General features: G+C 35.3%; 1 protein-coding gene across 1 annotated transcript in view; it reads left to right on the forward strand.

Moving 5' to 3' along the window:
• The window catches only part of rps6kc1 (ribosomal protein S6 kinase B1), a 94,843-nt gene extending 79,898 nt beyond the window's left edge, over positions 1–14,945 (forward strand). Inside the window, exons 14-16 of the mRNA XM_088626225.1 lie at positions 3,785–3,867; positions 7,814–7,909; positions 9,475–14,945. Of these exons, the coding sequence (XP_088482351.1) occupies positions 3,785–3,867; positions 7,814–7,909; positions 9,475–9,576 (281 nt within the window). The 3' untranslated portion in view covers positions 9,577–14,945. The remainder of the gene's footprint in view (positions 1–3,784; positions 3,868–7,813; positions 7,910–9,474) is intronic.
• Positions 14,946–17,317: the final 2,372 nt, after the last annotated feature.

Here is a 17,317-nt window from a genome sequence, read left to right on the forward strand (position 1 = left end):
TTTCCATATGATGGTTGACTGCCTCCTAATGGTCATTAACTAAAACATCCAAAGAAACCTGTCCTACATTTCTTCCCAGTAATTTGCAATTGCATTCAGCTAGGAAACAATACGTAGTCTACTAATGCATTTATCTTTAGTGTACCAGACACAGCTGGGTTTCAGATAAGAAATGAGTCTTGACTTGACAGGCTTTTTCTGGTAATGGGGTGAAGTACTGGGAATTTTATATGTCTGCTTTTGTGGTTATTTTTTTTTATTATGCATGTTTGCTTTGACTTTTTGAAAATTATAATTCTTGTCAAGTGTTTTCAGATCTGCAGGTTGAAATATTATCAGCTCCTCCTAGGGAAAAACTGATATTGTTATGAGTGTGGAGGTACCTGTAGAGGTTCCCAGAGCACATATCACAATGTAACGTTACAGAGTTCTGGTGAGGGTCAGGAACTAGAATGGAAAGATCTCTCTGCTGCTACTTGCTGTGTTTTATTTTGTGAAGGTGAGGTGATTTACTACTAAGTTACTATATCAGACAGAGGGCTGGAATCTTTTAATGTGTGTACTGTGTTTGAGGCTACGTTTCAAATGCGCATGGGTTTCAATACACATTCAAACAACGCCAATTGTGTTCTAGCTTGTATAAGTGGCTTTGTTCAATGCTTCATGTATATAACTGAAATATTACATATTGCCATATTAAAAATGTGTTGATGGCAGGTTCCCTCGGTACTTTAAATAAATTGTAAACTTTCTCAGAATAGTTCTAGGAGATGTGCACAAGTTATTTCTTATTTTTTAGTAAATTTTTTAATTTTTTAATTTTATGTAATTAATAGATAGAATTTGGGTTCCCTTCATTTTCTGTTTAGTTTTTGAGTTGTATAATTTTGCTTCTTAATCATCCCAGCTTTTGAAAGTAGTAGTTAAATTTCACTTCTACTACAGAATTCTGCACATCTGGCCATCATAACTTTCCTCAGAAGATCTATAATGCCTTTCTGTTTCTTCAATTTTTAAAATAATTTGGAAATGTTTTTAGATTGTCTCACTTGTCTCATTTTTCTAACTGCTTTATCCAATACAGGGTTTTTGGGGAGCTGAAACTGATCCCGGCAAGCAACGGGAGCAAAGCAGGGTATACCCTGCGTGGGTTGCTAGTCCATTAAAAGACACAAGGGCCAAATTTCACAGAAGCCAATTAATCTGTCTTTGGACTGTGGGAGAAAACACACAAAAACATAGGGATAACATAAATTCCACACAGAGAGCACCAAGAAATTGAATCGATGCAAATAGGCAATGCTAACCACTGTGTCACCATGCTGTCCCAGTGTTATTTTAATAAAACATTTCTTTAGGTTGCTCCGTTTAAGAAATAAATACTCCACTACATTTTTTGTGTAAAGACACACTTTGTCAGTTTTGTTTTTTTACTTCAATTTGTTTACTTCCACTTGTTTTTAAAGAATGAACAGATTGATTGTGACAATCTTAACAGTTAAGAGTTAAGAAAAGCCCTTCCGGTGATTAAAAACAAAAACAAAATAGTGTTTTGATGCACAAAATACAAATTGTTTTTTTTTCTTTGCTTCTCGGATTTAAGGGATTTGTGTGAAGAAAAACAATTGCTGTTCACCTGACCTCTAAAATACAAAGTGCTGCCTCAGTCTGACCCTTTTTTCCCTGACTCTGCAGAGTGATGGTGCCATTTTGGCGGGCTGAGGGTTTCAGATAGGAAAGTGTTACAGTTCTTTCATTTCCTTTCTTTCTTTTTGAAGAAATGCTTCATGCTGTCTGCACATTCCTACCTCTTAAGATTTAATCGTGCTTTTGAATAGCGGAGGCTGACTGATACTTGACTCTTTGGCACTGGATTGCCAGTGCTATTTAAATTCTTTTACAACATTATGTTAAGTGTTACAGTGCTATATCTCAGAATTTGTTTTTTCTAAATAATGCTTTGTTAGCTTGCAAGGATTTGGTTTTTATAGTGGTGTTTTACGGCATGTTTAGTGGAGTGCATTTAAGGAGTGGCACGCTATATTTAAACTATCAAATAAATTCTGAAAACAAAATTGTTTTCCCTAGGAGTACTCATGTTACAAAAAACAGTGATGTGGTATTTTGCTAGTCAGTCTATGTAAAGACTGCAGTGCAGAGCAAAGATCAGAAGAAAAATAATTAAGATTACCTGGATCTGTCTGCATACCCATTAACAGCAGGCTGTATTAGATTTGTTGGCAAATGTTGGTGTAATTATCTCGCCATCTCCAATTCCCTAGAAAGGGAAGCTGATTGCTGTTAATTTTCCTTAGAGAGGAAGACTGAGCCACTAGAGTAAAGCAGTATTACTTTCTCAAGGCTCTCCTTTAGTGCCAAAGCTTCTCGTGCTGCACCTGTAAAAGACTTCATGGAGAGATTTTAATGGTGCAGATGAATTTAAGGAATTCATCTGCACCATTAAGTGCAGTTTGTCCTATTTAGATTTTAGTCGTGTAAAGACACATTTGACCCATATGAATCATTGTGGCTGTCTGTCCTTTTACTGTTTTTGTTTTTTTGGATACACTTATGTTCTACTAAAGATCTTGGAAATTAAGGATTTTAAGGATTTCAGATAGTTAACTTGATCACATCTTTTCAGATAATCTGTTTCAGTAGAAGATATTACCTTACAGATCCCTTTTTCATCATGAATGCTATGTTAGGACACTGGGCAGTTAGTCATGTCATTTTAGAGCCTAGTAGAAGGACTACAGTGAGGTTACAAGTTATGTGTCAAGCACAATGGAGTAAACCGCTGAAAAGCAGAAAAAATAAACCATAAGTAAAGGATTTTTTTTGTGTTCATACAAAACTATTCTAAGGTTTAAGCATTATTTCACAAAACATTGATTTTTTAAAAAAATAATTGGTAAGCAAATGTTTTCATACAAAAAGAAAAATAAGACAAGAACTCAGCAGTGGTTAAAAAGAAGAAATTGTGTGAGAGCATACAACGTTACAGGTGGAAAAAAAGGTGGAAGGCGAATGGACAGCTTGAGGCGTCTTCTGTGAACATTCATACAAAGCCATGCTAGTAGCCTCTAACAATAACAGTCTGGAATAAGGAGCCACATGAGTCACAAGAAGTTTTCATACTTTATAAACACCTCCGATGTGTTTATTCACATTATATCTCTCTCAGGAGCCATGTAAAGGCCAACAATGAATGCCCTTAATGTCTGCTGCAGATCCTCCTGTTTTATGTCTTTTTAGCCTGACTTATTTACCCATTGTTTATCAGTGGGGTGCCAGAAATTTCCATTTCATTTTTGCAAGTATAATGTTTAATGTACAAGATTGTTTAAATATTTTCAGAAAATTTCATGTACGCCAAAGTTAAAAATTTAAATGTTTTTTTGTGACGAGTCAGATCCTCAGACATTGTACAATTTAGTATCAAGGCCTTTGCACCAAAGTGTCAGTGGCAAGAAATTTTAAGATTATTACCAAAATTGTGATAATTTCATGCCTTTCAGACTAAAACAGGATCTCCACTCAAACATATTGAACATGATATAAAATTGAATATTTTTAATAGTTTTTTCCACTTTTTGTTGATATGCAGATATGCTATAAAACCTTTATTTGGGCTTTTTTGTGTTGTAATGTTGATGCCTTTTTCTATGTTTTAGTTTGCTTAGTAAGATTTTTTAAAACAAGCTTTGTGAATGGGACACATGCATAAATGTCTTATGTATACAGTATATTAATGTTTTATTTCTTCTGTGTCTTTATTTAGAAGTTGGAGGCATTTGTGAAGAGACTGAAGCCTGTGACTGGTGGAGTTTGGGTGCCATCCTGTTTGAGCTCCTCACTGGGAAGGTACGCAGAGCGTAGGAAATGGGTTTGTAACAATAAAGCCTTCCAGCCCTATCTGCTTGAGCTTGAATGCATCGCCAGGTGTCTGGCCTCACCACTGGCGTTCCTTCTCTCAAAAAACAGCTGATTGAAGAATCAAGAAAGTGATAGGAGACCCAGTAAGGCCCCCCCTGCCAATGAATGTGTACTGATTTCCTTTCACACTGGCACCAACACCCAGCTCTGGCTAATGTGTTTCTGGAATTAACTGGTGCTTGTCACAGTCCTCTACAGAAATGTACAGCTGGCAGCTTTATAGACAGGTGGGTTGGCAAGTTGTTGTTTCCAAAGAAATCCTAGTCTTGCAAATGTCAACTTTTATTAAATACCGTATAAGCAGAATGCACCAAGAAGACTCAGAAGAAGAAGATGAAACATCTTGGTGTCTAACGTATCTGACAACAAATCTTAGCTTCTCGTCCTGAATGCTTGTCATCTGTCTAGTTAGTGCTACCCCTTTTCAATGTGGAATACTAAGGGGGGAAAAGTCGATGCATGAAATGAGGCTATCCTAATGAGCACCACGCAGGTGTAGTGTGATTGAAGGAGAAACATAAACCTTTTGTTTTAAACCCTTCCCTGAAATTAATACATTTATTCTTTTATCACCATTACACATAGGTTAATGTAGTGGGCGTTGTAGCATGTAGTGAATGTCTTTATTGTTGTGGGACAGCTGAAAATAAGAATATTATTTAAGATATGCAGTGATAGACGTAGACTGGAAATTTCATTTTTAAGATGAAACCAAATGCATAATCCTCTTTTGTTGTTGTTAAGATTGTATTTTATGACCTAAGAGTTCCTAAGACACCTTTAAGTTCATGAGAAGGTTAGAGAAGCATTTAAAGTTTTGGAAATACTGTATAGATTTTTAGTTTTTCAACAAAACAGTTAATTTGAAAAAAAACATATACTGTATATTTGAAGATTTGGATTTGTTTTTAATGAAGCTATGAACCCTTTGTAATTTCCATACTTTATTGTGGTAGTTCTTTGCAATCAGTGCTACAAGTAATTCATATAAACAAGTAAAAGGGCATATTGTTTTAATATAGAAGAGTAATATTAATATGTGCATTATAAATAAACCTTGTGATGTAACCAGAGTCAGTGCTGCTATCAGAGTACAGTATTCTTGCATTGCCAATGTTTGGTACCCAAGTGAAAACACTAATTGCAAAAGATAGAAGAGAGAAACACTAACACAGCACATGGTATCACCCTGTACAATTTGATGTAGATTAAGAATTTGTTAAGCATACTAATGATGAGAGAAATCAAAACCCTCTAATTCAATTAATAAATGTACTAAATGTGGGTTTTTCTTTGCAAAGTTTGTTCAAACTGTTAGATGAAATTCTGGGCGTTTAGATGATTTGAGGTTACACATATTGGTGTCTGTGCTAATCTGGCACTTTCCAGTTATGCCAAGATATTTCTGAGCCAGACATCTTGGTAAAGGCTTCCATCCAGTAAGGTGAAAGAGTACAGAAGAAGGCCAGATGTATAGGTTATTTCACAGGGCTGGCATTTGATGGTCAGAGTTGGCGCTGCCACACAAAAAATGTTCATTAGGATGTGGAAAGTTCTTCATTGGATAATGCAGCACTGTGAAGGTGACAGGGTGCTGCAGCAGATTTGAGTGCTGATCGTTCTGGGCCGTTCTAGTTTGAAGGACAATAACTCTGATCTAAATCGGAAGACTGATGTCTGGATGTTCTTCTTGGCATGACAATGAGCAACAGAGAAAATAACTTCAAGACATACACTTTAATACAGACTCTCTGTCGGTTAGCTTTGTTGTTGATTTTTTAAAACATTTTTTGGTAGCTTTACTATACCAGTCTCGCCAGTTTTAGAATTTCCCATATTTTCATGATTATTTAACATAGCCTTATTTTTTCAGAAACTTTGATTTTTAGAAATAGTAATTTTCGTTTATACTATGTTTTTAAATAAAAACAACATATTTGCATTCTTATGTTTTATTATTATTTTGCTTTATTGCTTATCAGACATTAAAACACTTAAAATATCTTTCATTCTTCTTTCATTTTGGTGTAACAATCTCAATAACTCTATAGCATATCAACAGCAGGAAAAAACACAAAAGCACATTCCACACATCTTAAGACACATCCTTTTGCCTCAAACCATCTTAACTAATTTAGAAACACAGACATATTCTAAACAATGACTTAATGCTCTAGATTATTATTTAAGACATACACTAACTGAATATATTAAACCATTTTAGATATTTTTAGTATGTCCTGTACCTACCATTGCATATACTGGACGGCACTATTCCTGGAGTTTCATTATTTTTAAAGTTTTATCAGTGCTGCTCTGTATCTAGAAATTTTGTGACCAGCTTATGTACAGTATGACAACATGCTGTTGCATTATAATTTATATTCGGGAATGTAATAATAATAAATTATATTTTTATAATTTTATTTGAAAAAAGGCACATTACATTGGATGATTTATTTGAACAAAAATGTAATACATTTACTAAATAAGGAAAGTTTAACAAAGAAAGTAAACATTTCTATCATATATAAAAATGTAAATAATATGCATCCATTAAGAGCTGTCAGCATTTCTTTTATGTAATTAGTAATATTACTGTATTACTCCTTTTTAAAAACCTTACAAGATTGAAAATGCTTTTCCAGAGCAAAAGTGTATAGATTTTGTTTTTCTGTGTCCTTTAAAATTTTACTTTAAGCTATTGATTTTGAGAAAGTTAGAAAAATCAATTTGATATTTGATAGTAAGCAGCACTACAAATGCTGGTATGTGTATATTGTATATCCATGCTTAGATAATGATGAAGCTCTTCTGAGGTCTGTTAATGATTTTTAATTAATGTTGATTTACCAGAAAATTAGGCCAGAGTTTTAAACGGAAATGTATTGTATTTTGACATAAACATTCTTGATGCTTCAGAAAACACAAGGGCTTTCAAAAGTTGTTTTGTGTATGATATCCAAGCGTGTAGAAGATCTCTAAGCATTTTGTTTTAACACATTTCTTCTTCCACATTTAATCTCTTGAACGTCTTACTTGCTGCATCGGCTCACAGTTATCCTGGCAGATTGGAGGTTTATTAAATTTCTGCCAAAACCAGTCTTCTGCAGGCCCTCAGGCTGCCCAGTCAGCTGTCACCACACTAACGCAGCTCGTCAGTGCCCTTAGCGTCTGTCGAGGCCTGCCCTTGTCAGGCACTCTTTAAGACAATTATCAAGAACAGCAGTCTTCAGATATGCAGTCGATTTTAGACTTTATCCCTCAGCATTCTAACAACACTGCCTAAAGTTCAGTTTATGAGCATTCAAAATGATCTTGCCTATTCTGACCATTTATTAAAATCTTGCTGTTATCACTGATAAATTGGGCAACCTTTAATCTCTCGAAGTACAAGTGAAGAATGCAACATTTAGAAATATGGTTGTCTCTTTTTTAGAGTGGTAATCAAATTAAACTGTTTTCATCACGCTGCTTAGGCATGTTTCCCTTTAATGCTACAAACATTAACTTCCACGATTGTTTCAAAACAATTCCCAACAGATGCACAAATCACGTTTACCTTAGTTTCCAGTGAGCTTGCCAATGGTTTACCTAATTAAATCCGTCCTTTAGGTTACAGAAGTGAACTGATATATTAATCATCAGTTACAATAATAATTTTGCAGGGATATGTTGCATTAAGCTAGGCTTATCATGCAGCCTTTGTGCCAGCCTAGCATTTCTGCTTTTTGGTTTAAATGGCAACAGTTGATAGAACAATGAATACCTTGTGCTGGTGTTCTACATTTTAAGAAAAGAAGAGCACACAGACTTTCAGAACTGTGTTTCAGGGAGCTTTAAAATAATTCTGTGTCTTTGTTTCTTTTTCCAGTCACTGTATCAGTGCCATCCTGCAGGAATCAATCGGCACACCTCCCTCAACATGCCAGACTACGTATCAGAGGAAGCCAAATCCTTAGTACAGCAGGTAGAAAACATTTTGCAAAACAAAAAGTACAAAAGGAAAAGCAGTTTTGTTTTTCTTTTTGCATCTTTATTTAAGAAGTTTATAGCTGATCATTTTTCCAACAAAATGTCTTATAGAAAGATTCTACTGTAGCTCATTGTACAGTAGGTACTACATTTCCTGAAAGATCTGCATTTAGGTGACTAAAGCTCATTAAGAATTGAGATATACCTGGTGAAAACAAATGGGATTGCATACAGTACATGCATATTATTCTCATTTTGCTGTTGTGAGACTTTGCATATTCTGAAGTGAATTTGATTTATTTTGATTTATTTAAAAAAAAGTGAATTTGAACATATACACTAGTATAGAGGTCGTACATAATGTTTAGTCCTGACTACCATTTTAAATAATGATAATTTACCTCGTACTGTATGTACCATTGATGTTTTTTGAATGTCTCATCTTGCACTTTATCTAAAAATTGGTTTAAACTGAGAAGACAAACATTTAGCATTTATTTTGAGCATGTCATGTGAGAACAGAGGAATAAAAAGATACTGCTAGTTTTGTCAATAAAAACTAAAATATTTAGGTTTTAGGCTGCATCACCTCAATGTATGATGTATGAAGCCGATTTCATAAAGCCAATGACACCAAGTACAGTACATACAGACTGTTAAACAAAATCAAGACAATCCTTGTAACAAATTGTATTATGAATACCCTCTTGGTAATTGCAAATAAAATCCCCAAGGACCAGACATTTAACTGAAATGAAATCTGTATACTTATAAAATGTATCTCATTAATAAGCAAGAAAATTATTTAATATGGATGGTAGTCAGTGGGAGAATGTAATGAAAACAAAGCCTCTTCTTTTTTTTAATAAATGAAGATTTGCGTATTAAAGATGATGTATAAGTTAATGATCTGCAAATACAGAATAATACGTATAATGTTGAACTTTTATGGATAAATGTGTGGAGTACATTCATTTTTTGTCACACAAAGATTACAACTAGCATCCATGTGATGTTTTAGAATATGTAATAAAATGTACAGTATATTTTGCCACAACTATGAGTTGAATAAGGAAAGAAATATTGTAATTCTTTATCAAAAATTAAGTCAAACTGGGGGATGGAATTAATACATTGAAATCTATCTAAATATTGTGATAATGTAACACTATACATTTTAGAGTTCTTGTGTGATGAAAAAAGCTAATGAGCAAAGGTCTGTTACACATGACCTGGTTGTGATGCAGAAGGTTTCCTTGACCTTTTGAAATTCACAGCTTAATTTATTTTAAGATGTTTCATGGCAAACTTTGCAGCTTACTTTCTGAATTTGTCCACACCAGTCTTAACTTTCCCCTTACTGACTGAGTTCCTTGAAATGAAATTCCATACAGAAAGACTGTTTTATTTACAGGCAGAGGGCCAGAGTTCATAAACGAATAAACCAAGTCTTAGTGATGTACAGTATGACTAACATGGTGAAGCAGGAATGATCCCCAAACCCAGATCTTCATAGCACATAAAAATGCTTTCTGCTGAAATGAGTTTCTGTTACTGCAGCTTCTACAGTTCAACCCCGTTGAGAGGCTGGGTGCTGGAGTAGGTGGTGTGGAGGACATTAAATCACATCCATTCTTCTCTAAAGTGGACTGGACCAAGTAGACCATTGACTTTCAAGCGCATGGATGGCACTGGTGTCCACCTCTTATCTCTGGACAGTGGAACAGAAGAATAAGACCCCGGCATAGACACAGCTTTCAGGGGTATGAGTGTCTTCTGCATCATCACCAAAAACTGATAAGTTTGTATTGAGTTTTTGTGCAGTTTAAGTTGCTTGCTGAAATAGCGTCAGGTGCAACATAGGTGTACTGAATGTCTTGCACAATTCACAGTACTGCAAATAAAACTGTATACAATAAAAGGTGCAGCTTTTTTACTAATTTTTTTAGATGAAAAGCCATATGAAATATTTTAGCAGGTACACTAATATAAAGATAACAACAAAAGCTATTAATGCTTCGCCATTCATTGTGGATTAAGTTATGTATGATTGAAGACTCAATTAACTCATTAGCTGCCACAAATTTCCAGAATACTGACCCTCACCCCATCCCCCTTCCAGTCTGCAAAACCAATATGGCCACCAATGTTTTAAATTTTCACAATCTCACTGATTTAGCTAAATGGTGAGAGTACTTGTTTTTTTTTTTTGCTTTAATCAATTTTTTTTCATATATTAAGCAATTTTAGCAGGCTTCCAATGTTTGTTTCTGCCTCTTTACTACAACTCTCATACCTGTTTCAAGACCAGATGTACTGTAGCGTAGTAGCTTAAAGTATTGGACAGTATATCTAAGCGCAATGAAATGGTTATGATAGAGCAAAACCAGTAATTGGATTAACACTTTATACACTGAGTTTTGTTTCCATCTATTTCTTACATAAGATTAGAGATCATTTGTCAATAAAAAGCCTTTTGAGTAACAATGTTATAATATATTGAATTCTAACAATAAGATAAGGGAAGTTTAGTATAATTCATAAATAAATGTTGAATGAATTAGTGTTACCCCTGCTACTCCCACACATAAATACATTTAGAGTCACAACCAAGAGAACTTTACATGTACAGATAATCATTATTCACAATTGCTGTTTACATAATTACTAAATTCCCAGTGAGAAGGTTGTCCCATTTTTATTTTATCACATTGCAGTACATTTCATGAAATTAAAGTTTTGAACGTATCCAAGTTGAAACTCCTGCAACATTTTCAGGATAATGCAGAAGCAGATTCCATGCTTTCTCCCTTTCTTTTTGTGTTTTGTTGTTAAAATGTAATAATGACACCAACAGATGAAAGCAGCTGCAGGACGTGACTTTAGGGGAATTAGGGATCCAGTACTTGGGGATTTTAGGCTTAGCCACTAGAACCATGGCTATTCTGACTCCCAGAACTTTTTCAGTCTCCTTGCTGTCTAGGGGCTTCTAGCCATTCAGAAAAGAAATCCAGTCTGGACAATTGCCTCAACATATTTATTTGTTTCCGTGACAATAGTTGTGATTACATCAGGGAAAAAAATGGGGAAAAAAGCATCTGTGCTACTCCATACCTTTTGAGGACCTAATGGAATGTCATCATAGTCTCCCCTGCTGCTGCAAAGCACACTCTCCCTGCCTGTCAGTTCATGCCACCCCCCATATTATGTCTCTTTTCTGTTTGTTCGCCCACTCATTTCAGTCACGTCAACAAATGTGTTTTTTTAACTCCTTGTATCACTGCTCTTTCTGTACATTTTCAAACCCCTCTAGGTCCTCACTAACGAATTTCTCTTCACTCTCGATGTCCCAATCAAACACTAGTTCTCCACCACCACTCTCCACACTTATTAGCCTTTTTTTTCTCTCAACTCACTCTTCACCTCGTTACACGGCAGTGTTAGCGTCTAACTAACTCAAATAACTTTTAGTAAAAGGCATAGTCTGTTGCCATTAGGGAATGCAAAACGTAGAAACAAGCATTTAATTGAGTATAAAACATTATTTTCCTTCATAAAACCTTTCCAACGATCATTTTATTGGGTAGAAAATATTTTCCTTAAGTATTTCTGTTGACAATAGCCAACCTTAACATTCTGGATTGTTAAGAGTTTGGGAAAATACAGTATAGTCACTGAGGGCAGTTAATGAGTTAAGCTGCTCTTATTGCAGACAGGGGTCAGATTAATTTTAAATGCCTAATTAAAAACTATTTATATTTTTGACATATAAATGATCAATGGACTACCTTATAATGAAGGATTACAGACACTTAAAATATTTCTACCTTTTCCTGATTCTTGCTTTTCCATCTGTGTTGCACTGCTTTTTGATTTTTCATGTGATGTTTTTCCTGTTAGCAGCCAGTTTTGGGGAAATATAAGACATTTTCAACAGTAATAATCAGCTCTAAACAAAGTGCCCATAGCTTTGAGCAGCAACTCAAGTAAAGCTTACTTTAATTTAGTTCAATATTTATAATATCATCTATTGCAGTTCAGATCAAGATTACTATTAGGTGGAACTTAATGAATGAGCATTTTTTTCTTCATAAAGTGTGCTGGTTGTCCTGGGTTGTCTCTCACACTTATACCAGACAAACTGTCAAAACCTTCATTTTCATATAATGTTCTCAGTATGAAAGCTCAGTATATAATCTGTATGAAAATATAGAAAGGCTGCCTGGGTACTCACTTATAGAGTACATCTTTGAGAATTTAAAAACTAGATGCATTAAACTTGGGTGCAATATGTTCCTGTTTTCAAATACTATAAATATCAGTTATGTTCCCTAACTTTTAGATGCCTTCTGTTTAGAAGTGCTCACCTGATATTGTGCAGAAACCTCCACATTCCTGTGCTAGAACTTTGATACAATTTGATGATGAAGACAACATCTGCACATCTGCAGGTGCATTTTGCCAAGATTCCCTTTTCTGTGCTGCATGACCAGATAGGACACCTTTTGCTTAGGACATGTGGGGCCTTGCAGAACTATTCAGAACCTTACTACAAAGTCCCATTTTGTGATATTACAAATTGATGCATGTGATTTTTTAAAAACTTAATATTTTCAAAACCTGAATGCTCAAACTGAAAATGTCTTAGGATAAGATACAGAAAGAACTAAAAGCAAAAGTAATAAAATATGATGATTGCTTAAGTATTCAGACCTGTAAACTCGATATTTCATGGAAGCACCTTTGGCCGCAGTTACAGATACAAGTGTTTTTGCATAAGTCTACACTAACCCTGCACACCAATCAGAAGATTTGCTCAGACTCTCTCAAGTTGTTTGAGGTTTGTTTATGGAAAGAAGTTTTCAACTTCTCAATAGGATTGAAGTCAGGACTTTACTTTGTGCCATTCAAAGACATTTCTTATTTTTAACGCACTTCAGTGTAGCTTCGGCCTTGTGCTGTGGGTTTCCACCTCCTGGAAAGTGAATTTTTTTGTCCAGTTTTACATCATTAGCACTCCGAAGTATGCTTTCCTTTTTGATTTGCCTGTACTTTTTTCCATCTATTTTTCCCATCTCTGCTGAGGAGAAGCATCCCCATAGCATTAAACAGCCATGTTTGACTGTTGGGATGTTGTTGAATGAGGATATTGCTGTTTTGGGTCGGTACCTAATGTAGCTCTTGGCATTTAGACCTTAAGTTTACAATTTGGTCTCAGCTGACCAGCTTTTGCTACATTTTTGAAGAATTACTCAGGTTCTCTGTTGCAAACATCATGTTGGATATGAGATGAGTTTTCCTCTTTGCCTTACAGGTGCACTTTGTGGAGTGACCAGGGTATAGACATTGAACCTGTAATAATTTAACTTCTATTTCATGATACTTGAGGAGACTGTGCTCACAGGGATATTTAGATACTTTGATATTTTTGTACCCTTCTCCTGATCTGTGCTTTCCAGTGACTTTATGGCTAATTTGCTTTGTGGAAGCTTCTTACCTCTTGGGAACTACTAGCCACAGAACAATGGTCCCATAGCCTGTATTTTAACTGTTAATCTCTAGGCTACAAGGCATATCCTAGACTCCTGTTTTAGTGTTTTATAGAACAAAGATAATTATTGGAAAAGAGTGATGATTAACACTGTATTTATACTATAATGGTACCTTTCTCCATTTTACATACAATTATGAAAAATATGATTTTATATAGAAATAAACCCCAGTGTGAGATGTTTTTTCTGCAAAGAAATTCTGTACTGAAATCTGGCCACTGTAAAGCAGAGATGTATTGTGCAAAGGAATAGGTAACACTGCCACAAATTTCTACATATGAAGACTGACGTGTTTAAGCCAGTCTACTAGACTTTTTACAGTAGTCAGTAATCCTTAAAGTCAAGGGTTTTTGAAAAAGTAGGCATTCCTGGGAAGTAAAAGCAAATTTAAAGCATTCGCAATCATAGCAGCTTCTAGGAGGGAGCAAAAACTAGTGAAGAGTGTGAGGAATAGTGCAGACGTTATACTGGATGATTACAATATTACGTTTTGTAATATACATCGTGGTGAGTACTCCTCAAGTGAATACCTTCAATTATCAAATTACTCTGACAATTTATGAATTTTACAGTATGCTTTCATTTCAAATATTAACAGTCATTCATTGACCATTCAGGATACCTTTATTAGACTGCAAGGGTTCACACAGGGGTTGTGGTCATGCATCTTGTGAAGCACAGTGTTTTCAAATACCAGCAGTGCACCATTGTGGAAGTTTCTGAACAAAAGAGATGCATTCTCAGACATGTAGGATCATAAATCTCTTCCGTAATGAAAAAAGAGATGGTACCTCAGTCTGTGTGTGGTCCAATTAAACAAAAATGGGTTGTAGAGTCTTTATCTATTGATGCTTCAGGTCAGTTGGTCTCTGTAAGGATGCTAAAAACTCAGCAAAGGATCTCAGAGCACTGTGCAAATTGGTCAGCTATTGATGTGTGTGACTGTAAATGTAGAATCATGTTCAAGGTTTTCAAAAATGTTAAAAAAATTAAGCCAAATTTGCTTCATTTTACGGGTTATATTACTTGTTTCAGTACACCTTTCAAAAATGTTGGTCGGGAAGGGGTTCCCTCAGAGTAAAAAATCCATTATCTTGTGTCCATAAATTACAACAAAGGGTAACCTTGGATGTTTCTTCCTTTTGTATAAAACTAACATTAGCTGCATGTTTTGGAGACTGTCACTGTATACAGTCCATGGATCATTTGTAAAAAGAAATACGTGCACCTTGTGCCAAGGAAATGTTTAAAAAAGAGCAGCTATGTTCCACTGCTGAACTTTATGTGCAATCCCTACATACAAATAAGACAGAAAACATCCTGATTAACACAAACTATTATTAACGAAACTAATAAACACTAGAAATGATGTTAGTGTGATTTTTTTGTATCTTGATAGTTGTTTTAGCCTTGATGTATGAAGCTGTATCATTCGAAGTCCAGACTACATCTCAATAAATTTTATGAATGGGAAAAAAATGCTGTATTGATTGATTTGGACTTGTGAATGGGAAGCAGGAAAGCAATGGCCGTCAGGTGACGAAGAGTATTTAATCGGGGAGTCTTGTGATCTTGCCTGTATGCTGACTTGAATCACAGTGACACTGACACTCACAGCGGGTGACAGGAGCACTTTGGAGTATCATTGCTTCACAGTTGAGCAGAGCTACTCTCCAGCCACTCTCCAGCCAGTTAGACTGTGCTGGGGGCTTGTCAAGTTGTCCAGGACAATGATCCTTATATTATTCTTGCTGTGGACCCCCTTGTCCTGTTATAGCCCCTGGACGAAAGACCATTTGGAACTGTCAGCAATTTCAGCATCAGTATTCACTGATTTGCAGCATGTAAATTGTTTGTAACATGCAACCAAGGCCCTGAAGTGTTTGGTCTACATAGAAGATAAAGCAGAAAAGCAGATTTTAACATGGCAATTAAAGAAACCTGCATCTCTTTGTAGCTCACGTTTGAAAAATAGAGAAAATCTTTCATAGCTTTTACTTCAGCTGTGATTACATCTCAGTACACTGATTTTAATTTATTTTCAAAAACAAGTTTACACAATTCTTCCAAATGGGCAGGGTGTATCCTATCCTACAGAGCATAATAAATACTTTGGAGTTTAAAAGTTGTTTGGAAATTGTAATTGAATTCAAAACATTTTCACCTATATGAAATAATATTTGTCACTCTGCCCTATTGAAGATCAGTTTTGTGGCTTAAATATAATCTTCAGCATAGTGCTGTATTGCAAAACAAAGTCTCACTAACTGAAGCATGTCTTACATGTCTTACATTCAACTGCGTTTGCAGTCTGGGGGTTAGGAAACAACACTCACAGAAGCAAGAAAGCAATATCACTATATTTTACACAACCTGAATTAATCTCAGAAGATTCTGACTTTAATCTCATTCTCATTCCAATTGCTCCTGTATTTTGCATTTATACAGCGATCTACTCCTGATGAGATGAATGGCTGGGATATCAGAATATGTTTTTTTTCTACACCAATCCTTTATTGCTATTATGTAGTATGAAAAATAGAATAGCATTGTCCTTTTAGAGTTTGCCATCCATCAGCTTCCATTTTTTTCAGGAACAAGCAAGCAAGAGTGATTGATAATGTATCACCATGACTCAAGTTGGAACACGTGATTTGTATGAAAATACTGTATACTAACTTCAAAAGAAAGTGCACATGTGATTAATTTATAGCAATTCTTAGATGACCAATTTTACCGAATTTCTCTGTAATTATTATCACCTTTCAGCATATTTTGTCTCTTCATAGCCATATCAGACATTTCTAGCCTGATTAAACTGATTTTTAGGTCACATACTGTAACTCATCCTCCCATTGATATTTCAGTTTATGCTGTTTGTTAACTACTATTCTACTTCATCTCCTGCTTAGGGGAACTTTATTCTAGCTCCTTGAAAACTTTCGGGGTGTTATGTTCTAAATACTTGTGTGAAAATACATTCATGTAGTAAATTCAGGTGTACAGTATACAGTCTGATATTGCATTGTACTCAACACAATATATTGATACTTTCAGAAAATGTTTTAAAGTTTTTAGTATAAAGCTACTGTACATACTGTAGATTGATGTAAACAATCTGATCTGTACAGTTCTATAAAATAAAGTTTGATTTTTTTAGCTTTAGCTTTGAATTCAGAGGGACATTATATAGACTGAAATATTTCCCTAAGTTCTCTGTGTGAGGGTTTCTCTCTATATTAATAGCTTTCTGGAGAGGCATTGAGACAACCTGGATGTTATCTGAAAAGCTTTAGTAAACCCTGTTATCTAACGTTTGCAGAGGGTAATGATCAAATTGTTAAAAAAAAACTGCCTCCCGCACAATACCACTCCTAAGAAAGAAGAAAAGTCTGAGTTTTTTAAATAAATTTCCAATGGTATCTGAGGGCAGGGACAGATTCCAACTAGTGGAGGGTCAAACCTGTTTGAATAGTGCCACAACAGACAACAGCTCCTCACTGAAGTGCCTTGTTTAGCATGCTATCATATGGCTGGTGAAGAGCACAGTCAACCAATCCTTAAGCAGGTTTGTCGGACCTGTGACCTTGTTCAGGGAGCCTGCACTGAGCTACCAGCTCTTGGAGAAACTTGTGATTCATGTAGCCTGGCACTCACGTTGTATGACCTTTACAGTAGATTGCTCACGGTCATGCTTTTTTTTGTGTTGTTTTCTCAGATGTCCTACATATTACAATAGCTTAGCCTTAAGTTAGGGGGAAAAACTCTGCACAAGAACTCTAGGCATTGTCTCCAGCTTCTGTCATTGCCTTAATGAGGATGGACTAAGGCTTCTGTTGTTTTCTTTCTTC

This window comes from Lepisosteus platostomus, chromosome 3 (genome assembly GCF_059453375.1).
Source record: "Lepisosteus platostomus isolate fLepPlt1 chromosome 3, fLepPlt1.hap1, whole genome shotgun sequence".
In the NCBI taxonomy this organism is placed as follows: domain Eukaryota; kingdom Metazoa; phylum Chordata; class Actinopteri; order Semionotiformes; family Lepisosteidae; genus Lepisosteus; species Lepisosteus platostomus.